The sequence below is a fragment of the Pristis pectinata genome, chromosome 27 (assembly GCF_009764475.1).
Source record: "Pristis pectinata isolate sPriPec2 chromosome 27, sPriPec2.1.pri, whole genome shotgun sequence".
Taxonomy (NCBI): Eukaryota; Metazoa; Chordata; class Chondrichthyes; order Rhinopristiformes; family Pristidae; genus Pristis; species Pristis pectinata.
Genome location: NC_067431.1, coordinates 17720653 through 17746337, shown reverse-complemented (window position 1 = coordinate 17746337; position 25685 = coordinate 17720653). Strand labels below are relative to the sequence as shown.

The 25685-nt window shown below is 44.2% G+C and overlaps 1 protein-coding gene across 4 annotated transcripts in view; it reads left to right on the top strand.

Annotated features, from left to right (window-relative positions):
• nectin1b (nectin cell adhesion molecule 1b) overlaps positions 1–25685 on the top strand; it is a 379915-nt gene that overhangs the window by 330468 nt on the left and 23762 nt on the right. For all 4 annotated transcript variants that reach the window (XM_052039770.1, XM_052039767.1, XM_052039771.1 and 1 more), the window contains exons 6-7: positions 4308–4455; positions 16175–16259. In XM_052039770.1, coding sequence (XP_051895730.1) covers positions 4308–4455; positions 16175–16259 — 233 coding nt within the window. The remainder of the gene's footprint in view (positions 1–4307; positions 4456–16174; positions 16260–25685) is intronic.

Sequence of the window (25685 nt, the reverse complement as noted above, 5' to 3'; positions counted from 1 at the left end):
AACCCAAAGCCAAGGGAGATTGTGCAAAGGTTTAACTTTGAGTTATGGCTAAGAATACCTAACAAAACAATTGCTGAGTATGTAGCTGAACTGAGGAACTTATATCAAGACTGTAATTATGGCAACACACTTTAACCAATGGTCACAGGTTACCTTGTGGAAACAGTGATTCAAAAGCAGTTGTTACTCAAGGTGAATTTGATCTTTGAAAAAGCAGTATAAGACCAAGTAAAAGACAGGCGGGATTTGTGGATGAGACTGGGTGTTTCATTTAATAGTGTGCACAACGGACAAACTACAAATTGCATTGTTTCAAAGCAAACCCAACATCATTTTATAAAAGTAAACAAAGATTGATACCACTGTGGAGAGAAATATATGATGTCTGAATGTTGGATCAAGTAAGAAAAAGGCTGCACATGGGGTTTAAAAGGCCACATTGCCAGAGCTTGTAGGGAAAAACATAAAGCAAATATGAGGCAACAAAATGGAAGAAAGAAGTTAAAGGGCAGTGCTCAACATATCCAATATTTCCATCATTCTCACCTCAAAGGAAGCAGGTGAAGGTGGTGATACAGAAGAAATGTCCACAATGTTTAATGAAAAGGCAGTAGCTTCCTCACAGCTCCAGTGACCCGGGTTCAATCCTGACCTCCAGTGCTGTCTGTGTGGAGTTTGCATGTTCTCCCTATGACTGTGGGTTTTTCCAGGGTACTCTGCTTTTTTTACCCCCACATCCCCAAAGCATCCAGGTTACTGCAAATTACCCCTCGTGTGCAGGTGAGTAGTGGAATTTGGGGGGGGAGAATTGTTTGGAACTTTGGGGAACATAAAATGGGATTAGTGAAAATGGGTGCTTGATGGTCAGTACAGACTCAGTGGGCTGAAGGGCCTGTTTCTGTGCAGTATGACTCCAGAGTTAACAAGAGTAGAACCATTGATTGATGTCATGAATAGCAGAGGTGTGACACCAGGTGCAGCGTTATATGGAATATGCAACTGTGGCCAGAAGTAGATATACCTGACCTTTAAAAGGCACAGCTAAACCTGAAAACTATACAGGTGAAAGCACTGAGTCATTGGAATCGCTGGCATGACTGAAATCCCAAAGATGGGTGAAAATATTTCTACTAGCAGTTGCTGCAAACCAAACCTATTGGGAAGGAACTGGTGAAAGGACATTCACCTGGATTTGGGAAACATTCCAAGAGAATCTCCTGATAGGTAAGGCTGAAACATTACAGGAGGTGCTGAGGGCACATAAAGTGGCTTTCAAAGAAGAGCTGGGCACATTGAACGGCAACCAAGCCAAAATTCATGTTGATCCTGATGTTCCACCAGGATTCTTCAAGCCAATGCCTTATGCAATGAAACCAACATCAGAGGCAGAAATTGTCAGGCTTCTTCATGGGAGAATAATTGAACCTGTTAGATCCTCTGAATAGGCAGGACCAATTATGCCAGTGTTAAAGCATGATTTGTGGAGATTACAAGCTGACTGTTAATCAAGTCTCATCCCCTGAAGCAGTATCCCTTTCCTAGAGCAGACAACTTAGAACAGTACAGCACAGGAACAGGCCCTTCAGCCCACAATGTTGTGCCAAACCAATTACATTAGTAACAAAATAAGATATCTTTATTAGTCACCTGTGCATAGAAACACACAGTGAAATACATCTTTTTGCGTAGAGTGTTCTGGGGGCAGCCCGCAAGTGTCACCACGCTTCCGACGCCAACATAGCATGCCCACAACTTCCTAACCCATACGTCTTTGGAATGTGGGAGGAAACCCACGCAGACGTGGGGAGAACGTACAAACTCATTACAGACAGTGGCCAGAATTGAACCCGGGTCGCTGGCCCTGCAATAGCGTTACGCTAACCGCTACACTACCCTGCAAATACTAAACTAAACTAATCCCTTCTGCCCACACAATGTCCATACCCTGCCATTTCCCTCACTTTCATTGTGCCTATCTAAGAGCTCTTGAACGCCCCTATGATATTTGCCTCCATCACCACCCCAGGCAGCGCATTCCAGGCACCCACCACTCTCCGTGTAAAAAAACTTAGTTGCAGTTTAGTTTGGATGGCAGCAGTTTACTGTCGATTGTGAGTCAGGCAGATCAACAGATGGTATTAGGGGATTAGTTTCATAAGTTTTTAACTGTCAACACACAAGGGCCTGTTCACATATAAGGAAATACCCTTCAGAGTTTTGTCAGAGAACCATGGAGGGGTTGCTACAGAGCATCCCCAGAGTTGCTGTATGCTTGGATAATATCCTGGATATGGCAGCCACACAAAATGAACATCTGCTGAATCTGGGATAAGTGTTGAGTAAGGCAAACATATTTAAAGAGAAGGAAGTGTACTTTAATGAACAATGTACATTCCTTGGAATACTGCATGGACACAAAACGACTGCACCTAGTTCAAGAGAAGTTAAACACCATTATCATTGCTCCTGCTTCAACTAATGTAATTGAGCTGAAGGCCAAACTGGGATTGTTGAAGCATTGTAATAATGTTCTTGCCAATTCTAGCAATGCATTTAGCTCCATTGCACAAGTTGCTGCAAAACAAAATTAAGGGGTGGGGGTGGTTGGACTGTAAAGGCTTTTGTGCTAGTCTGTTGATGTGCTGGTCCACTACTCAGCAGAGAGTTAATCTTATCATGTGGCACATCATCATATGGTGTTGGTGCTGTGTTGTCCCATCGATGGAAGATGGTTCTGAGCAGCCAACAGAGTTTATGTCCAGAACACTGACATCAGCAGCAAGAAAGTACTGTCAGCTGGATAAAGAAAGTTTCGCTGTCATGTTCTACAAGTACAGAGTGCAGCGGTTCCATAACTATATCCACAGAGATCACCAAGCCCTGATTTCCCTGTTCTATGAAATGAAGCCGGTGCCTCAGACAGTTTCCCCAGGAGTTCAAAGATGGGCATTGACCTTGAAAGCATATGGATATGCCTCTGCTCTCAAAGCTGGGAAATACCATGGAAAGGCAGATGCTCTCAGTCATCTTCCGGTGCTGGAGACGACTGCTGATGAAGGAAGACAGGGCCAAATCCTGGTGATGGATTATCTGGGCAAATCAGGCAGTGCACAGCAAAAATCCTCAAGTGGAGTTTAGACGCTCCGACAGAGAGAGGAGATCGTCAGTGAAATTGCATGATTTTGTTAAGTAATTCTGGATTACTTGAGGGACAGAATATAGTAACATACATAATTTATGTAGTTTATATATAAAATTGAATGTATATAGTTGGTATATAGTATATAGCTTGGAGGAGACCAACTATATGTCTCCTCCAAGCCAGCTTTTTGATGCTTTTGAGGGCTTATCTTGTGTCACAGTCATGATCTTTGACAGATACCTCTGTAGTGGTTCATTAGCAGACATATGCACTCAGCAGGCTTGAAGAAAATGAACTCCCTAAAGGATGAAGCTCAGCCTTCACCTTTTTGTGTGCGAGTGTGGACACCCAGACACAAAGGTGCACGATGAATTGTGGATGCAACTGAACAGATATATGGATTCACAAATGTTCATGCTAAGATAGGGACCGAAGAAGAACATCAACATGTAAAGATATGGAAATATTTAGAAACAGGAATACAAACCAATATCCTGTGTCACAGTCCTGTATAGTGCTGGGTCACATCTTGGTCTCCTCAGGTAAATGAAGCCAGAGAGACCAGAGGTCCAGTACCTGGGTTAACTGACATCAGGAGTGGGGATTATAATTGGTCTCAACATCACTGAACTATGAACTTGGTTTCAGTGTTTGATCCTAATCCAGTGACCCTCAATAGATTGTGCATGTTCGTGTGTGTGAGTGTGTATGTAGTGAGCAAGAGGAATTGAGCTTGCTGTGATGCCCTTCACAGTCAAATGGCCGGTGGACATTCATTGTCTGGCCACAAGGGAGCGATCAACCATCGTGTCTGAAATTCTAACAAGGAATCAACGCCTTGAGGAGAGCAGGAGGTAAAAGAGTGGAGAATGATAAGGGAGAGCTGCAGTTACAGACCATCCAGTGGAGATCAGAAGGAGATCAAAGTTCCAGAGAGTGACAATGCATAGATTTATGTCAAATCAACAGCCCAGAGGCCATTCAGCCTGAGGAACTCAGGCTGCACCTCCTACTTCAGATCTCCTATTGGCCTATTCTTCTATTTCTTTTGCTCCCGTATGTTTATACAGTGGTCCTCAAAGATTTACAAGGTCACAATTTCTAGTTGTTCTTTGGAGTTCAGAATAAAGCAATTTAAAAATGTACATTTGCTTTCTATTTACAGATAAGCCACTACCCCAGGGAGCCCCTGGAAGTGTAATAGGAATTCTGGGTGGAATTATCGCTGCAGTTATCATCATCAGTGCCATAGTGACCATTTTCTTCATTTATCGACGTCAGCAGAAGAATCGAGCAGACACGGACAATGACCTGTGAGTACTGACAAGGCACTGATCAAGTAGCGGCCAAGATCTTACCAACTTCTGACCAAATACTGACCGTATACTGACTGCATGCTCGGTATTAACTGAATATTCACTCAGTACTAATTGAGTATTGACCAAATGCAGCCAAGTTCTGAGTACTCATTAAGAACTGACCATGTGCTCACTGAATCCTGACCAGGTGCTAATTACTGACACTGACTAGTTCCTATTTAAATTGTAATTTTATGAAAATTGCAGATTCAGCAATACGAGTCCACTAATGCAACATTTCAGCTCAAGCCATCACTGTAAAGTGTCACACCATCCTGTCCCACCCACAATGGCCCTCTGACTCTGAAGTGCAGGTGGTAGAGCAGCTGCCTCACAGTGCCAGAGACCCTGGTTCAGTCATGACTTCTGGAGGTGTCAGTGTAGAGTTTGCATGTTCTCCCTGTGACCACATGGGTTTCCTCTGGGTGCTCCCATTTCCTCCCACACCCCAAAGACATGTAGGTTGATAACTTAATTGGCCACTGTAGATTGCTTCCGGTGTGTCAATGAAAATCTGGGATGAGTTGATGAGAAAGTGGGAAAATAAACAAAATGGAATTAACATAGGATAAGTGTGCAAAGTAAGTGTAAATGGGCGATTGACGGTCTGCGTGGACTCAGTGGGCCTACGTACTTGCTTCCCTGTTGTACCTCTCTATGACACCAAATCCTGCTGCCTCAACATAGTATGAAAAAGAAACACAGAGAGAGGACAGAGGGAGAGAGAGACAGAGATAGAGTGGGGGTGAGAGAGACTGACAGTGCAGGGCAGTGCTGGTGGTGCATAGGCGTCCCTCACTGCGAAGGACCTACTTTGGTCTTGACATTAACATGAAAAATATTATGATTCTCAAAGCCTTAGTGTTTACAAAGTTAATGAGTTCTCCCTTTCTATCTTTTAATATCTCTTTATCTATCCCATCTATCTCCCTGTCAAGTTCTCTGTCTTTAAATATCCATCTCTTTCCATCGCTATCTTTCTTTCCTTACCTCCATTTCCTTATAACTTTCAACCTATCAACTGTTATATCTATCTTTCTCAATCTTTCTTTCAGTATCTCTTTATCCCAATCTCTATCCTACCCTGCTTTTGTCTCTTCCTCTATTGCTTTAACTTACTCAGTAAAGACAGCCTTCATTAGTTTTTGCCTCAGGCCCTTTATGATGAAGTTAGCATATTAAATTAGAACTGTTAAAATCTTATTAAAATATCCCTGAGTCCCTTTGCCTATCTTCCTACTCATGCTGAATTTTTACAGATGAAAGTTTTTTTATTAACTGCTTTGTGAGTTTGATATTTCATTGAGTTCCACATTAACATGATTCATTAAGTGAATACAATCCTGTACATGTTTGTTGAGTCAGACCCACCTGCTTTGCATTTACACTGCCTTGTGCAGAAATATTAAACACTGTCAGGGAAAATGAAATATCCTTTAAAATACAATAGTATAGCGCTTTCTGGCAAAGTACAGCACTTCACAGTAAAATACAACTACAATCTGAAGTTTCAATGTAGTAAGTGATCCCAAGATGCAACCTGAGAGGGATTTAAGAATTTAACCTTGCTTTATGAGTCAGTTCCTCTCTTCCTTGGGGACTTTTCTCTGCACTATTCCAAAATCTGGATGTTTATTCTTGTGTCTTGGCAATGCAATAATTAAAGTATTCAGATTAATATTTCCTCATTGGACCACTTGTGAGATATGGTATGGTACATGTGCTGTACTTGATCTGGACGTATTGGAGGGATCACATAAAGTATGAGGAAGCAACTGACAGCACCGGGAATTATGTCACTAAAGATGACGAGCTGTATGTAATCTTATTAGAATTGTCTTGACTCTGTGATCAGGTTACTAATATTCACTGACAGGATATAAGAAGGTTCACCACCCCACTCAGACACCAGAAACACGAGCTTCTATACAACATGGAATTATTTAAAGGCTATGGCTGTCCCTTTAAACTAGGACTATGCCTTCAGAAGAGTGCTACCAGAACCAAGAGATTATAACCATCAGGAAATGCAGCAGTCTGGGGCTCTTTTTTCTCGAAAGAAAAATACAAAGGATTAACCTGATGAACATCTTCTGAACTAGTCTTATAAAGGTCTGGACAAGGTTATAAACTGCAACACAGTATGTGTAGAGAAAATATGGGGGAAAGCAAGCAAGTCGCTACAGAATTAAGTTAACACTGCAGATCGATGTTTTGATGAAAAGCTGACACTTTCTTTCTCCCCACATGCTGCCTGACTCACTGAATATTTCCAGCATTTTCTGTTTTTATTTCAGATTTCCAGTGTCTGCAGTATTCTACTTTTATTAAGTTAATCATTAAGAAATCCATGAAGGAATCCAGGTAGAACTTATCAGAGAGTAGCTAGAACATGGAACTTGCCACCACAAGGAGTAGTTTAGACTAGTGGTGGCATCAGTATGTTTGAGAGGAAAGTAGATAAGTGAATGAGAGAGAACGTTATAGGAGAATATGCTGAGATTAAGTAGAATGGCTTGTATGGACCATAAAATTCTACCATGTAGCAGTTGGGCTGAATCATCTATTTCTGGGCTGCAGATGACGTAACTCCATGTTAACTTTGTCCACATTCTAAAATTATCTTTTTTATCCCTGGATTGGTGGCAATGTCAGATGTAATAAGCCAGCACCACCATCAATCAGAGGCAGCTAGGGGGCAGTACACCCAGCCTTATTACCACCCCCATCTCACTACCTTCCCACCAATCCCCTCTCCCTCCCAAGCTAAGTGGAACTATCAGGAGTGTTTCCTGAGATATGTACTGTATACCTTCCCTTATTTTCTATCATGAGCCAGACCACAATCAAAAGAGGGTATAAGTGTAATAAAAATTGGTAAATTGGTTTATTATTGTCACATGTACTGAGGTCCAGTGAAAAACTTTGTTTTGCATGTCATCCCTACGGATTATTTCATCACATCAGTACATCGAGGTAGTACAAGGGAGAAGCAATAACAGAATGCAGAACAGAATATAGTGTTACAGTTACAGAGAAAGTGCAGTTCAGGCAGACAATAAGGTGCAAGGCCATGACAAGGTAGATTGTGAAGTCAAGAGTCCATCTTATCGTATGAGAGGGTATAAGTGTGTTTGTTTCTGAGATGAAAGGGTTAACAGTGTAGCATTGAGTCAAAAGGATTGCTGAGAGTTGGTGGACCATGGGATGAGGTCAGATCATTGCTTATAGAAGTTTGTAATTAATTACTTCCACACACCAATCTCTCTTGAATGGCAATTGTCTTAACTTGCTATTTTTAATTATAGAAATATAAAGGTTAGTCAGGCAAGGTGCTGGGTAGAGATGTTGCACAGCATCCAGTGTAAGCAGGCAGCCTGGAACCACACACTTCATCTTTCCTTTGCGTGACTCTGGAGACTGTCAGCACAATCCAAAACTCAGAAAACCAAGTCTTTGTGTTATTTGTTAAAGTACTTGAACTTACAAAAGTGTTGACCCAGAGAGGCAAAATTTGCAGGCACAGATAAATGCAGATGAGCAAAGGAACAAACACAGGCACAGACACACACAGATGCCACTAAATAGAGGCATATACAAGCATATTCGCAGCTGAACACAAGCATAGATAGACATAAAGCATGAGTAAATGCAGGCAGGTAAACACAGACTGATACAAACCATGGCAGAAACACAGGCACAAATTAACACATGCACTGATAAGTGCAGACAGATAAACTGAGGTACAGATTAACACAGGCTCTGGAAACAGTGAATCAAATTAACAGGTTATCCATTCTGGCTAATTACTGCCCCATAAAGCTACTTCCTCTCAATCATCAGAGGAATGGGAGGTCTCAACAATAATTAAGTGGCATCTATTGCCCAGTAACCTGTCTAACTGATGCCCACTTTGGGTTTCAGCATGATCTCTTGGCTCTAGACCTCATCACAGCCTTGGTCCAAACTTGGACCCGAGAACAAAATTTCAGAGGTGAGGTGAGAGTGACTGCCCTTGACATCGCAATAGAATTTAACCAAGGAGCCCTGGTAAAACTCAAGTCAATAGGTATCTGGGAAAAATGCTCTACCTCATACATAGGAAGTTGGTTGGGAAACTGTAGGTCAATCATCCCAGCTGCATGACATCACACTGCAGGAGTTCTTCAGAGCAGTGTCCTCGACCCAACCAACTTCAGCTGCTTCATCAAAGGCCTTCCTTCCATCATATTGTCAGAAGTGGGGATGTTCACTAATAATTACACAATGTTCAATTCCATTCGTAACTCCTCAGCAAATGAAGCAGCCCATGCCTGCATGACATAGACAACATACAGGCGTGAGCTGATAAGTGGCAAGTAATATTTGCTCCACAAATGTACCAGATAGTAGCCACCTTCAAGAGAATCTAACCACCACCCATGACACTTAGTGGCATTACTGTTGCTGAGTTACCCACCATGAATACCCTGAACATCGCCAATGACCAGAGACTCAACTAAACCAGCCACATAAATACTGTAGCTACAAGAGTGGGTCAGAGGTGGCAAGTGACTTACTTCCTGACACTCCAAAGCCTTTCCATCACCTACAAGGCACAGCTGAGGAATGTGATGGAATATTCACCATTTACATGGACAAGTGGGGTTCCAACAACTCCACAGCCCATGTGATTGGTATTTCATTCACCATCTTAAACATTTATCCCCTCCAACTGTAGTGTACAGACATTGCGGTGTGTATCAATTACAAAATGTACTACAATACTGGCAAAGGCTACTTGAACAACACCCCCCAAAACCATACCTTCGACCAAGAAGAACAGCAGTTGCATGGGAACACCACTGCCTACAGGTTCCCCTGCAAATCACACACCATCCTGATTTGAAGATATATTACCGGTCCTTCATTGTCGCTGGGTCTAAATCCTGGAACTCCCTCTCCATAGCACTGTGGAAATACCTTCATAGGACTTAAGTGGTTCAAGAAGTGGTTCATCACCACCTTCTCAAGGGTAATTGGGAATGGACAATAAATGCTAGCCTTAACGCTGATACCCAGATCCCAATAAATGAATAAAAAAAGCAGGACATTAAATGCCCAAGTCAATAGTAATGGAGATAAATCCAGTGGCATGCAAAAGCTTGGGCACCCCTGGTCAAAATTTCTGTTACTGTGAATAGCTAAGCGAATAAAAGATGACCTGATTTCCAAAAGACATAAAGTTAAAGATTACACATTTATTTAATATTTTAAGCAAGATTATTTTTTTATTGCCATCTTTTACAGTTTCAAGATAACAAAAAAGGAAAAGGGCCTGAAGCAAAAGTTTAGGCACCCTGCATGGTCAGTACTTAGTAACACCCCCTTTGCCAAGTATCACAGCTTGTAAACACTTTCTGTAGCCAGCTAAGAGTCTTTCAAATCTTGTTTGGGGGATTTTTGCCCATTCTCCCTTGCAAAAGGCTTCTAGTTCTGTGAGATTCTTGGGCTGTCTTGCACACACTGCTCTTTTGTCTATCCACAGATTTTCGATGATGTTTAGGTCAGCGGACTGTGAGGGCCATGGCAAAACCTTCAGCTTGTGGCTCTTGAGGTAGTCCATTGTGGATTTTGAGGTGTGTTTGGGATCGTTATCCTGTTGTAGAAGCCATCCTCTTTTCATCTTCAGCTCTTTTACAGACGGTGTGATGTTTGCTTCCAGAATTTGCTGGTATTTAATTGAATCCATTCTTCCCTCTACCAGTGAAATGTTCCCCGTGCCACTAGCTGCAACACAAGCCCAAAGCATGATCGATCCACCCCCGTGCTTAGCAGTTGGAGACGTGTTCTTTTCATGAAATTCTGCACCCTTTTTTCTCCAACTTTCCTGCATCCTCACCACAAAATTCAGTGTCAGAAGTTTGCAAAGGAACATCTAAACAAGCCTGATGCATTTTGGAAACAAGTCCTGTGGACTGATGAAGTTAAAATAGAACTTTTTGGCCGCAATGAGCAAAGGTATGTTTGGAGAAAAAAGGGTGCAGAATTTCATGAAAAAAACACCTCTCCAACTATTAAGCACTGGGGTGGATCAATCATGTTTTGGGCTTGTGTTGCAGCCAGTGGCACGGGGAACATTTCACTGGTAGAGGGAAGAATGAATTCAATTAAATACCAGCAAATTGCGGAAGCAAACATCACACCGTCTGTAAAAAAAAAGCTGAAGGTGAAAAGAGGATGGCTTCTACAACAGGATAATGATCCTAAACACACCTCAAAATCCACAGTGGGCTACCTCAAGAGGCACAAGCTGAAGGTTTTGCCAATGCCTTCACAGTCCCCTGACCTAAACGTCATCGAAAATCTGTGGGTAGACTTCAAAAGAGCAGTGCATGCAAGACAGCCCAAGAATCTCACAGAACTAGAAGCCTTTTGCAAGGAAGAATGGGCAACAATCCCCCAAACAAGAATTGAAAGACTCTTAGCTGGCTACAGAAAGCATTTACAAGCTGTGACACTTGCCAAAGGGGGTGTTACTAAGTACTGACCATGCAGGGTGCCCAAACTTTTGCTTCGGACCCTTTTCCTTTTTTGTTATTTTGAAACTGTAAAAGATGGCGATAAAAAAGTAATCTTGCTTAAAATATTAAATAAATGTGTCATCTTTAACTTTAAACCTTTTGGAAATCAGGTCATCTTTTACTCACTTAGCTATTCACAGTAACAGAAATTTTGACCAGGGGTGCCCAAACTTTTGCATGCCACTGTATAGATAATCACAGTGCTGATAAACACACACCCAACCACAAATAAACTTCTGTGATATTTTGAGCTCCCCTCTGAACTGGTGTGTGTGATCCTGTGATTGGAAAGCCGGTTGATATTGGGACTTTGGTGTCTAGTGGGGTATACTCAGGCAGGTGATGCCGCCTTTGGTCCAACCAAAATCAATTCATAGCAAAAAAAAAACAAACTGCTAGAGGAACTCAGTAGGTCAAGCAGCATCTGTGGAGGGGAACAGACAGTCCAGACGAAGGGGCTGGACCCAAAATGCAGATTGTCCATTTCCCTCCAGCATTTCATTTGTGGTTCCAGATTCTAGCATCTTCAGTCTCCTGTCTCCCCAAAATTCATAGGTTTGCAAAAGGCAAGTTGCTATGGATTTCCTGATCACTGTAATACCCTGCAGAATCTTATGCAATTCTAAAGCCTAAATTAAAGCCTGTCTTACAATGTGGGTACCCAATCATCGGTACCCTGTTGAAGCTTCCCAGTAATAATCATTAAATTCTGTGTCTCTTTATTTAATTGAGCGCCTTTAGGAAAGTCTATGTCCCAATGATTTCCAGCCTGCTTATCTTTCAATGACCTGAATGGCTAGACAGTCAGAATTAACGCAGGCTGCTCCAATTTCTTACACTTTCCACAAACAGCTTAGAGAGGACTATTTGTAACTTTTTACTGGTACAGTTTCAAATAAAAGCTGACTTATTAGAAGTTAAGACTCAATTTCATGCTCCTTGCTCTTGATAAATCACTGATGTTGTTACTTGTGTTTCTATTGGTGCAGGGCAGCTAGTAATCTGAGAGGAATCAGATTTACCATCACTCTGATATATCGCCCTTCCGACAGGGAGCTGGGATAGGATTGCTTCCTTGGTCCTGGGGCTGTGTGTGAGACACTATCTGTTTGACGAGGAGAACAACTACTAACTAAATTTTACAAAGTTTCACAGAGTCAAGTCTTCAACTGAGAATCTGTCTCTTTCTGATGATGAATTGGAAAATTTATGAAATAATTGAGTCAGGGAAGTGGTTGTTTCTTCTGGAAGCTTAGTACAGACTTCAAGATATCTAATAGCAGTCAATATTGAGCAGAATGTTACTTCAATGTTACAAAACATTGGTTAGACTGCACTTATTGTGTACAGTTCTGGTCACCACACTACAGGAGAGATGTGGTAGCGATAGAGAGAGTGCAGAAGAGATTCGGCAGGATGTTGCCTGGAACGGAGGGCTGTAGTTAGAAGGAGAGATTAGGTATGCTGGGTTTATTCTCACTGGAACAGAGGAGGCTGAGGGGTGGCCTTATAGATTTTTATAATATTATGAGGGGCATAGAGAGGATGGATAGACCTTTTTCCCAGGACAGGGGACCTAGAACTACAGGGCACAGTTTTAAGGTAAGGGGGAGAAACTTAAAGGAGATCTGAGGAGCAAATTTTTCCACACACGGGGTGGTGGTTATCTTGAACGGGCTGGTGGAGGCAGATACAATTACAGTTTTGAAAAGGCATTTGGACAGTTACCTGGATAGGAAAGGCACAGATGGATACAGGTTTAATGGAGACAAACTGGATTAGAATAGATAGGCATCATGGTTGGCATGGACGAGGGGGCCTGTTTCTGTGTTGTATGATTCTGTGATTCAATAGTTAGGCATCAATAGCAATGACTTGACATCGGTATCCTCACTGACATTACTTGAAGCTTCTAGAATAGAATGAATTCTCATATTCTCATACTTTTTTTTAATGTCATTGAAGGGGGCCATTCAGCCCATCAAGTCAATGCCAGCTGTCAGAAAATCCCATCATAACCCACTGATCTTCCTGCAACCCATTCTGTCTCTCATACCCATAAACTCCCTCTGACGCTCCTGCCACCCACCTACACTAGAGGCAACTTACAGAAGCCAATTAACCCACCAGTGTGTCTTTGGAAAGTGGGAGAGAAGTGGACTATCCAGGGGAAACCCACACATCACAGGGAGAACATGCAAACTTCACACAGACAGCACCGTAGGTCAGATTGAACCCAAGTCATTGAAAGCTGTGAGGCAGAAGCTCAACAAGCTGTCCCACTGAATAGTCATCATGAGTTAACCATGTCATAATTTCTATCTCTTCCTCCAGCTGACAATCTGCCCAGATGTCTGTGCTCTTATCAGTTCTAGCCTCTTGCTCATCCTTCATTTTCAACACACCACCATTGGCTGATGTGCTTCATTTGCCTCAGCCTTAAGCTCTGGCATTTAGTCCAACCCCTTCTGTCTCCCTTTCCCTTTCTCACCTTAAAACCGTCTTAAAACTTCTCTTTCTGTCCAGGCTGCTGGCCACTAGAATTCACATTTCCTTACACACTTCAGAGGTAAACTTTATTTAATAATATTGTCCATGAAGTGCCTAGGACAATTTTATTACAGGGAAAGTGGTTTATAAATGCAAGTTAATGCTGTTGTAGTATTGGTAAACAGCATTGATGGATTGTTTGTCCCTGTGCAGTGTGAATCTGAAGAACCTGCCTCTCAACATGGATAAATCAATATGATGCTGGAGGAACTCAGCACGCCATGCAGCCTTTTTTGTTCTCTCCTTACCTTTGACCCATCCCCTGGTGGACCTGCTCTCCCCTCCTCCCCTGCACCTGTCTGTCACTATCTCTTACCTGCATCTTCCTATCACCACCTTTTACCCACCCTGCCTCCCCTCTTTTGTCCACCTATCACTGCTCTGCTTTTCCCTCCTATATATTGGGCTTCCCCTTTTCCTATCTTCAATCCTGAAGAAGGGTCCTGACCCGAAATGTTGACCGCCTGCTTTTCTCCACAGATGCTGGCCTGCTGAGTTCCTCCAGCATCATAGTGTTTTTCATCTAGATTCCAGCATCTGCAATCCTTTGTTTCCCTGTGGATAAATCAATATTAAGAAGGATTTTGAGAGCAGAAACATGGTTTTCTTGTTTTGCTCTCATGAATCTTGCACTTCTACAGTCAGTCCTGAAAAGTGAATATTTTACTCCAAGGTGGATATGCAGTTAGTAACTCTGCATCAATATTTGTTAAGCCCCATGAACCGCTGAGGCTGTGCGTAACAGCACAAAGTAAGCAGAGGTCGACACCACCAGATGGATTGTCCTAGAGAAAAGACAGGGTCTATATTTTCTGTAGATAAGAAGAATGAAAAGTTATCTCCCTGAAACCAATTCAAATCTTGGAGAGCTCAGCAGTATTATATTCCTCTGGCTGAACAGTTGAGAAATGGGACCTCATCATCTCAGAATAAGGGGTGATGCATAAAGGACTGAGTCACACAGCACAGAAACAGGCCCTTTGGCCCATTGAGTCCATGTCAACCATCAACCACCCATTTACTCTAATCTTTTCCCCTCATTCCCATCAACTCCCCTCAGATTCTAACACTAACACTACATTCACCTAAACGCTAGAGACAAGTTGTGTTGACCAATTAACTACCAACCTACAATCTGTGGCACGTGGGAGGAAGCTCCTGCAGCCACACAGTCACAGGGAGAATGCACAAACCACACACCAACAGAGCAGGATTGAACCTGGGTCAATGGAGCTGTGAGGAAGCAGCTCTACCAGCTGAGCCACTGTGCATTCAGGGGATTGTGAATCTTTCCTGAATCACTGAGTATATTCATGATGAGGATCAATAGATTTTTAGCCATAATGCCATCAAAAGATAAATGAAGCAGGCAAGTGGAGCTGAGCACTGATCTCACTGAGTGGCAGAACAAAATCAGGGAGCCATATTGGCCAACTGGTTCACCTTCCTTTCTGCCTTTCATCACCTTCCTGTACCTCACTCTTCACCCCTCACTTCTTACCCTCCTCTACACCATTCCTCACCTTGTGTGCCCTCAGTTCCTGCATCACATCTCCTCACCTCCAGAACCTCTTATCTCACATATTTCCTTTGTCACTTCCTCCACGCCTGCCCTCCTATGCATCTCGACACCTTGCACCTCAACTCAGTTTTTCTCATCCTTCCACGCGTTCCACCTTGAGGGGGTTCTGTTCACCCTGCTACCTCTGCCACCAATATCATGTCTTCTCAATTTCTCTCTGGGCAGAAATATCATTGATAACCATGAATGATCACCTTCAGCCATATTGCTTATAAACTGGTCTGGCTTGCTTGATCTTGCAGATACCTAAGCCCTTTCCATCTCTCTTAAATGCTCTACTTGTTGACAAACAGTGGCAGAATTCTTCCTGTTTCTGAAATGGCACTAACTGCAGAGTTCTCTTCATCTCATATACAACATCTGCTGCCATCCCCAAAACAAATCCTTTAATATTTTTCACTGGATTTCAGTCAGTGCATCCTTCATTTCTCTCTAGCTCTGAGGTCAGTTATATTTGGACCACAGGCACTCATTCACTTGGATCTTATTCCGGGCACTCACTAAGAGAGAGAATTTTAATTTCATCACAATCCCTCATCTGTCTCTCTGGGTACACCTCTTGGGTCATTGAGATAGAGCAGTGTTAACCTGCTGGTATCGCAATGATGTATGAGCTTTAACTTGTGATCCAGCTGTCACTCGACATTTATTGGCAATTAGAGCAATTGATTGAGTCCAAACAGCAGGCGCTCAGAATTAACAGAAATCAATGCAGGTTTATGAAATAACCCAGGATTGCTCACAAGGTAGGGACGGGATATAGTAGGGACTGCTCTTGTATCCAGTGATCTGTACTCTGGCTGGAGTGAGGGTCATTTGGAGGACAGTCTGGTAATAAAACCAATATTAAAAAAAAGATCTGAGACAAGTGTGAGTTGAAATTTCAAGGTGAAATTGATTCATGTCCCTGCATTGAGTGGAAGTCTCCATAATGGTTGCAGCCCCTGAACTGAAGTGTTTATGTTTCTGCCACAAACAGGATTGATTTGCCGCCATCCCATAAACCTCCACCTCCTGAAAAGAAGACGGAGATGAAAAGTCCCCTGACAGCAGATGATATCCAGGTAACAATGGCATGAAGCTGATAACTGATCGGTCACCACCGTTGGGTAAGATAACCATTAGCATGTGAGGCAAACGCGTAAACATTGTGTCAGCATACCCCAGAATGTCAGAGGTTGTGTGGGTCACTCAAAGGAACAGTGGTTTTCTTGGGTGGGTTCGTTGATCAACCTCAGCTTTGGTACCGCACCACTAATTCACCTGTAGAATCGGGCACAGTTAGTGTGTGCAATTCTGGAACCTCACTCCAAGAAGGAAATCAGACCTTTGATAAGATGCAGAAGAGATTTACTCCAATAACATCATATATGAGGGATTTTATTTTGCAGGGGTACCTTCTTGGAGCCAGTGAGGGAAAGTTGTTCAAAATTATCAGGGAGATGGATGTCAGGAGAAACTGTTTCCATTGGTCAAGGGCTCGTGACCAGAGGAGAGGGCACTGTTGTGATATAACTGGCAAAAAATCTAGGGAGAAATGAAGAATTTACATTGTAAGTTGTCATGAGCTGGAATCCATTGCGTGAAACGTTGTTGGAAGCAGATTCAATAATAACTTTTAAAGATTAATTAGATAAATATTTCAAAATGAAGACCTTGCAGGTCGATGAGAAAAGGGCAGGGATGAATTGGATATCTTTGGCAGAGCCAGCATGGCAGCATGGGCTGAATAGCCTCTTGCGGTGCTATATATTCATGTTCTGACTATGTGTACATGTATCAGTCTGAATTATGCCAAGGATCAAGGTCCATCCATGAGGTGAGGAAGGAGATTAGGAAGAGATCCCTGGGGTAATGCCACTGGGCAGATGGAAGAACTGGCACCTGGATTGGGGCAGGACTGGCAATAGATTTAGGGCAGGACTGGATGCACTAAGAAGGGAAGAGTGTGCAACATTAACTGTGTAAGCCATTTAGCTCCATCATTCAGTTAGCTTGGGTGTTCTGTTTGCTAATTCCACCCTTGGCTCCAAATCCTACACCCAGCAACAGGAGAACTAAGCACGCTGGAAATCCATGCAACAAGTCGGCAATTGAAAGGGAAACAACACATTGCTATTTAGATGGCCATTTGGTGGTCTGGTAAACTTAAGGGCTCCCTTGTTCTTGCTCTTTGATTGCTCTTTGCTCGTTTAATATAAAGCACCACCTTAAACTATATGTACTGCTTAAGCTGAAATTGTTTTTAACCAAGCCTTGATTAAATGAGAAAGTCTGGGTACCTTGACTCAATAGGCAGCACTCTTTCATTGGAGCAGGCAGGTACCATCTCCCTTCAAGTGTTGACAAAATCCTCGCGAATACAACACTTGCTAAGTTGCTGTCTTTAAAATGGGAAGTTTGACAAAGCTGGCAGTTCCCTCAGTGGGCGTTAAAGATCTTGTGACTTCAACTAAGAGACATAGCACTGTTCCCGGTGCCCAATATTCCTCCTCCATCAACAAAAGTAGATCATTTGGTCCTTTACTAATTGTGGGATCTTGATATACACACATATGCTGTTGTATTTCTCTACATTGCAGTGGTCACTAATCTTCTAGTGCTGAACCTAACTAGCTGTAAGGGGCTTTGGCACATCCTGAGATGAGAGAAGACACTTTGTACATGCAGATTCCTGCCTGCGTTGTGATCACTCTCCATTTTCTGGTTTCCTTCCTTCTCCGATATTTCACCATAGGCCGCTCCCTCCTATTGCAGTATTCAGGCACTGATTTTGTTTTGATTCCTGTCAGGTGCCCAGAGGGCGGATGTGACTATGTTTTCCAACCTGTCACCAGCACTATTGGGTTACAGGCTGCATTACCCAGGGAACTTGCTCATCAAACGCCTGTAAATATTTAATAAACCACTGTCTTCTAGTTTGTAAGATGAGGCACAAGATTTCTGGACTTGTGTCTGCAGTGTCAGTTGGCTCTTTTGTGTTGCTGCTTTCATAAGCACTTCACAGAGGGAGAGCACACCACAGAACATACTTTATTGATTAAACAGCATTACTGGTACAACAATGTGTCAAAGCCATACCACATTATTCTCAGTTCTTTAAAGTGCACTAATACTTAGGTACACTATACTATCAACGTACTAAGGGTGAATAAACTGATACCAATACAGCCACTGCATTCAAACTGCATGAGTGCAATCAGCGAAAAAAAAGACTGGATATGGCTTTTACAAAATTTACATTTCCTCTCAGCATTTCTGAACTTTAACTCACTTCAACTACAAGTGCAGAGTCACAATGGGCTGCAGTTCCGTGGTAACTGACCCTCTCTCCAGGGTACAGCTCCATAACCAAGAACCGTAACAGGGGTACAGTTCCGTGGCAAATGACTCCCTGTGGGGTACAATCCCATGGTGACTGATTCTCTCGAGGGCACAGTTCCATAACCTCTAACGGTAACAAGGATACAGGTCCATCAGTACTGACCGTCTGACCAGTACTGACTGGTACAATTCCTCAGTACTGACCGTCACTGAGGTCCAGATCTACAGGCACTGACTGTCACAGGGGTACAGTTCCACTGGAACTGACTGTCACAGGGGTACAGTTCCACTGGCACTGACTGTCACAGGGGTACCGTTCTATGGGCACTGACTCTCATTGGAGTACAGTTCCACATGAGCTGACTATCACTCAGATACAGTTCCACTGCCATTGACTCTCACTAAGGTACTGTTCCAAGGTATCGATTTTCATTGAGTCCATTTCCACAGGCACAGAATCACACTAGCTTCTTTCACTCATTGCGAGTAGAATGTATTGTGATAGATGCCATGATCCCTACCTGCTGTATCTACTGCAAGTGGCAGTTGATTTGTGCACCACAGCATCCCTCAAGCAGTAGTGAGATAATTGGTTTTACCGCTACTTGTGGAGGGATAAATAATGACTCAGAAACCCAGCACTGTACTCCAGCCCTCCTTCCATGTACTGCCTTGGGATCTCTTACATCTACTGTGAGGGCAGATGGAGCCTTTGGCCCAATACACCATCAGGGACATGGTGCCACCAACAATGCAAAGATAGGAAAGGTCTAGAGGAATATGGGCCAAACACAGGCAAATGGGATTAGCATAGATTGCCATCTTGGCTGGCATGGACAAATTGGGCTGAAGGGCCTGTTTCCCTGCTGTGTCACTCCATGAATCTATGAATGCAGCACTCTCTCAATACTATAAATACTATACTGGAATGTCAGACTGGATTTCTGTGCTCAGTGACACTTGAACCCGCATTCTAAGGGGAGTATGTTACCACGGACCCCCAGCCAATCCCATTTCCTGACTCCGATCCAAATGGCTCATCCAAATGGATCTGGCCCATTCTCCAGCACTTGGAACGGGCACTTTTTAATATACCCCTCAGCTGTGACCACTGGCGGTTATCACCATCTCCTGAAAGTTCCCCGATGGCTAAAGCAGCACTGTGATCCAACATTCCCTCTCCAGCAGCTGAAGCAGCTACTCCCGGCCAGTCTGACCACCACACTGGCTGCTTCCCTGCTGGGGCAAGATGAGTGGAAGATGATCAAGGGTCGATCAGCTGAACAAAAAAGATAAGGGAGATTGCTAATATCGAGCAATAAAATAACTAAATATATCATGGCAACAAACATTTCTTCAAATAGAAAGCATTACATGCTCCTCAATAAAGTATCAGCCCAGCAGAATGTAGTAGCCAGTCACAATGACTGCAACATTTACAAGATGAAAAGAACATTGTTGTCACAGGAAGACTTTTCCCTCTGGAGGCACTTCCAGCTTCCAAGCAGTCTCTTATCTCTCTCCTTAGATAAAACTTACATTTTCCATCCAGATTTCCAATAGAGAACATGTTTTATCCATTCACCTTTCTGAGAGGGCAAGATTACTGACGCAATTTCCTTGGTCCTTCCCTGTGGTTCAGTATGTATTAGTCTCGCCTTTTGAATTATACAAGTACAAAGGAGCAGGGGCAGAGTACCCAGTACAGCTCCTGAGCCTGCTGTCATGCAGTATTTTCAAGGCTGATCTGATCCTGGGTTCAGCTCCACTTTCCTGCCAGTTCTACATAAAGCTCTATCACACTATGTGCCAAAAATCTATTTCAGCCTTGAATGTTAAGTGATTTAACCTCCACAGGTTCCTGGGATAGAGAATTCCAAAGATTTACAACCATCAATGAGAAGTAATTCCATTGCGTCTCCATTTTAAATGGGTGACCCCTTTATTCTATAACCTAGTCGTCTAGTTCTGGATTTCCCCTCTCAGCGTCGACCCTGTCAAGCAGGAAACTGTAGACGATGGAATCTGGGGAGCAACAAACAATCTGTTGGAGGAACTCAGTAGGTTGAGCAGGATCTGTCGGGTGGAAAAGAATTGTTGACATTTCGGGTCGAAACTCTGCATTAGGACCCGATGCAGGGTTTTGACCTGAAACATCGACAATTTCTTTCCCCTCCACAGATGCTGCTCAACTCACTGAGTTCCTCCAGCAGATTGTTGCTCTACCTTGTCAAGGTCCCTTGGAATTTTATGTGTTCCAATAAGTTCACCTCTCAATAGGCATCCCACCAGTGACGGTCACACAGCACAGAAACCACTGTCCGCACCAATCTTGAAGCATCCATTTACCCCAATGGTACCCATATCTCATTCTATTCTCCCCATACTTCCATCAACTGCCCCCCCCCCCCCGTCTCTATCAGTCAGTAGGCGCAATTAACCGACTATCTTGGGCATCTTTGGGACATGGGATGAACCCAGAGCACGGCCACAGGGAAAACTCGCAGACGCCACAGAGACAACACCCAAGGTCAGGATTGAACCCAGGACCCTGGAGCTGTAAAGCAGAAGCACTACCAGCTGCGCCACTGTGCCACCCTTGTAAGAGTACACTTCATCCAAGGAATTAACCTCATCAACCTTTGAATTATATCCAATGCATGGATGCCCTCCTTATACACCAAAATTTTGTGCGGTATTCCACGTATGACCTCACCAGCACTCTGTACAGTTGTAGCAAGATTTCCCTACTTTTATACACCACCTCCTTTGCAATAGAGGCCTTGGGTTGAAGGACAATACAATGCTTCAGCACACAGACCCCAGACATACTTTCTGAGTGCAGTACTGGGGAGGATTATACACTGTTGGGAAAGGTGACTTCCCCGTGGATGTTAAATGAAAGCTCTGTCTGCCTGTCAGCTGATGCAATGCATCGGAAAATGTACAGGAGGGTTCTCACATTGCAGTGGATCAACATGGAATCCTCAACCCACACACCTACTGCACAAGAGATGATCATTTCACACTGCTGTATGTGGGAGTTTGCTAAACACAAATTTCTGACTGCATTTCCTACATTACAATAGTGACAACATTTCAAAAAGTACTTACCTTGGCATGAAGCTTTTTGGAATCTCCTGAGATTGTTAATGGTGTTATTTGAATGCTATCGGTTATTGGTGGAAGTGTTGAGAGCGGTTTTAGTTTTCATTTTACAAGGCCTAAGATTACTGATGATGCTGCAAAATATAGGGCCAATGACAGGGCCGATCAGAGCAGATGCAAAGGGTGGGTGAAGTAGTGAGTGAGGAGACAGCAGATGTATCACCCTCCCTGAAGTGGAGAGGCCAACCCCACTCTTGCACACTTGCCTTCACCAGCTGTCAGACTGCGCTGAACTCCTGCATTGAATGTTTGTTATTATTTTCTGCTCTGGATCAGGTGCATCCCCAGTATCTGGGCTGTCCACTGGGATCTGGGAAGGCTGCTGACATCTGGACACTCCTACAATCTGGGCAATCTCCTGGTGCTTGGGAACTCCCCCGATCTCTGCCAACTTCCCCTGGTTCCTGACATCCCCCGAGTATGTGCAAGATCTCAGTGTCTTTGAGCTCTTCTTGTATCTGGGCACTACAGCCTGCATCTGGGCAATCCCACTGCATGCTCCCACGGTGTTTTTGAGCTTCCACAATGCTGGGCACTGTTCCTGTACCAGGGCACCCTCTGCTATCTGCGCACTCTCCCATTATCAGGGCACTTGGACCTGTGACTGGGCACTCTCCCATTACCTGGTCCTGGTTTTGGCCATTCTCCCAGTATCTGGGCACTCCCCTGCTGTCTGGAACTCTGCTAGTCTCTGGGCAGTCTCTCAGAATCTGGGATGTCCGCTAGTGTGTAGGCAGTCCCCCAGTATCCTGGCACACACCTACTACCGAGGCACTGCTTGCTGCCTGAACAGAACCCCAATATCTGGGCCCTCCCCAGTATACTGGTATCTGGCCACTACCCCTATATTTTGGCACCCCTAGAGCACTGAACAGTACAGCACAGGAACAGGCCCTTCAGCCCACGATGTCTGTGCCGAGCATGATGCCAAATTAAACTAATCCCTTCTGTCTGCACATGATCCATATTCCTCTGTTCCCTGCAGATTCATGTGCCAGTCTAAAAGCCTCTTAAACACCACTATCATATCTGCTTCCAGCACCTCCCCGGCAGCCTGTTTTAGGCACCCACCACTCTGTGTAAAAAAAAACTTGCCCCACACATCTCCTTTCAACTACCCCCCCCCCCCCCTCACTCATTGGTTCCTGGACACTCACATGTGCCACTGTTTATGGGGAACACATAGTGACCACTGCTAATGTGACTGTGTTTCTCTCTCTAGCTGCTGTAGTTCCTGTGTAGCTCCTCTAATAACTCACTGACAATGCTACAGTCGCTCTGAATGCAGTAGGGTCTGGAGCTGGGCTGCCACACCCTCTCCCAGCAACTGCCCTGATCAGAGATCAGAGTTGGGTTCAAATGTTCGACCTCCCTCGGTAGGAGGCATCTGGTGCGCTAGAGATGATAAACAAAGGGACCGACTCTGCAAGGTTCAGGCGAAATATTTTACTTCTGTGTCAGGAAAATTGATTTGCTCCAGAAAGGGTTATAAATAGGGAAGCATGCTCCATTTGAGCAAGCTGCTGTTTCATTTGCAGTCTGTGCATCTCAAATGCAAAGTCTGACAAGGACAAATTGTGCCTCTTTTACTTAATAAAATGACTTGTTACTTTGCTGAAAAGCGTGTAGTTGGAAATCACAGAGCCACTGTACTGAGCTAGACCAAAAAATCTATCAGTGAGCATTCTTCATCCCAGTGTCAGTAATGCTTCTCAATGGACATCACTGCGTTCATTCTGGCTCCTTGTAAGGGATACGCTTCACAATTCTCATTGTGACTCTGAACCTGACTTACTCTTCTCAAGTGTGGCAGTCAATCCCACTCACTGTTACTAGTGACTCCAAATCCTGATCTCAATCACCAGTGACTCTGAGTCTGTTCACTATTCCCATTGTGGCTGTGAATACTGTTCACTATTACCAGTGGCATTGTTTCCTGAGCTGCTGAGTGGCTCAAAGTCTATTCATTATTACCAGCACTCTGATTCCTGCTCACCATCCACAAAGCCATGAATCCTGCTCACTGTTCCCAGTGAGATGCTGAATCTTGTTCTCACCAACATGACATAGTATCGTCTGGTCTGTGTGCTTTGACATTACCTGGTATCGAGTAGATTTAGCCAATGAAACATCAGAAAACTCTCTGTATTTTCCAACAAGACAGTCAGCTGTTAAACTACCCAATATTAGATTTCTTCTTTTAATCTAATACTTTCCTTAACCTCTCTATATACCTACTGAAGAATCATTTTCCCATGGACTTTTTATTTCTCAGTGGAAAGGACAATCCTTGTAGAATTATGAAACGACACATTAATGTCCCCATTCATATTATGTCCCGTCACAATACAGACTTTCTGACTGCAGTGCCTGAGATCGATCAGGAATCATTTATTTTTAAGTGATAGATTTGAAGAAGTTAATGGCTTTCCTCACGTTTATGGCGGTGGATTATTCGCATTATTGACAGCAGGTTTTACTGGTTTCGGCACTGCACAGTATAATAGCATGTGGCACTGACAATGAAACATGGGATAATAAAGGGTCAAGGGATTTTCAGAATGAAGTTTCTAAAGCGGAATTCAATACAACTGCATCAGTTTTCTGTAAGGAGCTTCAGGAAGGAGCTGCTCACAGTGGGGAGGGGGGGGAGAGGGGGGGGAGAGGGGGGGGGGAGAGGGGGAGGGGGGGGGAGAGGGGTAGGGGGGGGAGAGGGGGAGGGGGGGGAGAGGGGGAGGGGGGGGAGGGGGGGGAGAGGGGGAGGGGGGGGAGAGGGGGAGGGGGGGGAGAGGGGGAGGGGGGGGAGAGGGGGAGGGGGGGAGAGGGGGAGGGGGGGAGGGGGGGAGGGGGGGAGAGGGGGGGGGAGGGGGGGGAGGGGGGGGAGGGGGGGAGGGGAGGAGGGGGGAGGGGGGAGGGGGGAGGGGGGGAGAGGGGGGGAGAGGGGGGAGAGGGGGGGAGAGGGGGGAGAGAGGGGGGGAGAGGGGGGTGAGGGGGAGGGGGGAGAGAGGGGGGGGGAGGGGGGAGAGAGGGGGGGGAGGGGGGAGGAGAGGGGGGAGAGAGGGGGGGGGAGGGGGGAGGAGAGGGGGGGAGAGAGGGGGGTTGGGAGAGGGGGGTTGGGAGGGGGAAGGAGAGAGGGGAGGGAGAGAGAGGGGAGGGAGAGAGAGGGGGGGGGAGAGAGACAGAGAGAGAGGAGAGAGAGAGAAAGGGAGGTGGGTAGAGGGAAGCTCCGGGCTGGAAGTCTCGTGGTAACACAGTTGCTGTGACATTTAATTTCTCTTCAGTACTTAATTAAATTACTGGCCACAATTGAAGCAAATTGCTAATAAGCATCTCATTTAAAATAGAAGTGGGGAATTAGAATAGCTGCTGATTAGATTTATTGACTTGAAATCAATGATTCAATCACTTGGGGGCCAAACCACAACTATCATACTTGCAACAAAGGTTCCCTTACTCTTTTAGAGACACAAGAGACTGCAGATGCTGGAATCTGGAGCAACACATAAGGTGCTGGAGGAACTCAGCAGGTCAGATGAAGGGTCTCGATCTGAAACATTGACTGTCCATCTCCCCCCACAGATGCTGCCTGACCCGTTGAGTTCCTCCAGCATCTTGTGTGTTGCTCCCTTCCTCTTCTGTCCTGGAGGTTGTTCCTTGTCACACAATATCATGGGAATTTACAGAACATTGGGAGGTCACTCATCCCAAGTGGCTAATATCCCAGAGGGAGATTCATTGTCTCAACATGTCCCCTCTTGACACCCAAAACAACAGTAACTTCCATCGATGCAGTTATTTCAACAAAGATGCCTCAAAGGAACATTATCAAACAAAATTTGACACCAAACCACAGTGTGAAGAAAAATTTTAAAAAACCTAAATACTGTAAAGTTACCTGATATTGTAGAATTCAACATTGAGTCCAGAAGGCTGCAACATGCTCAGACGGAAGTTGAGGTGCGATTACTCAAGCTTACATTGCACCTCATTGTAACAAT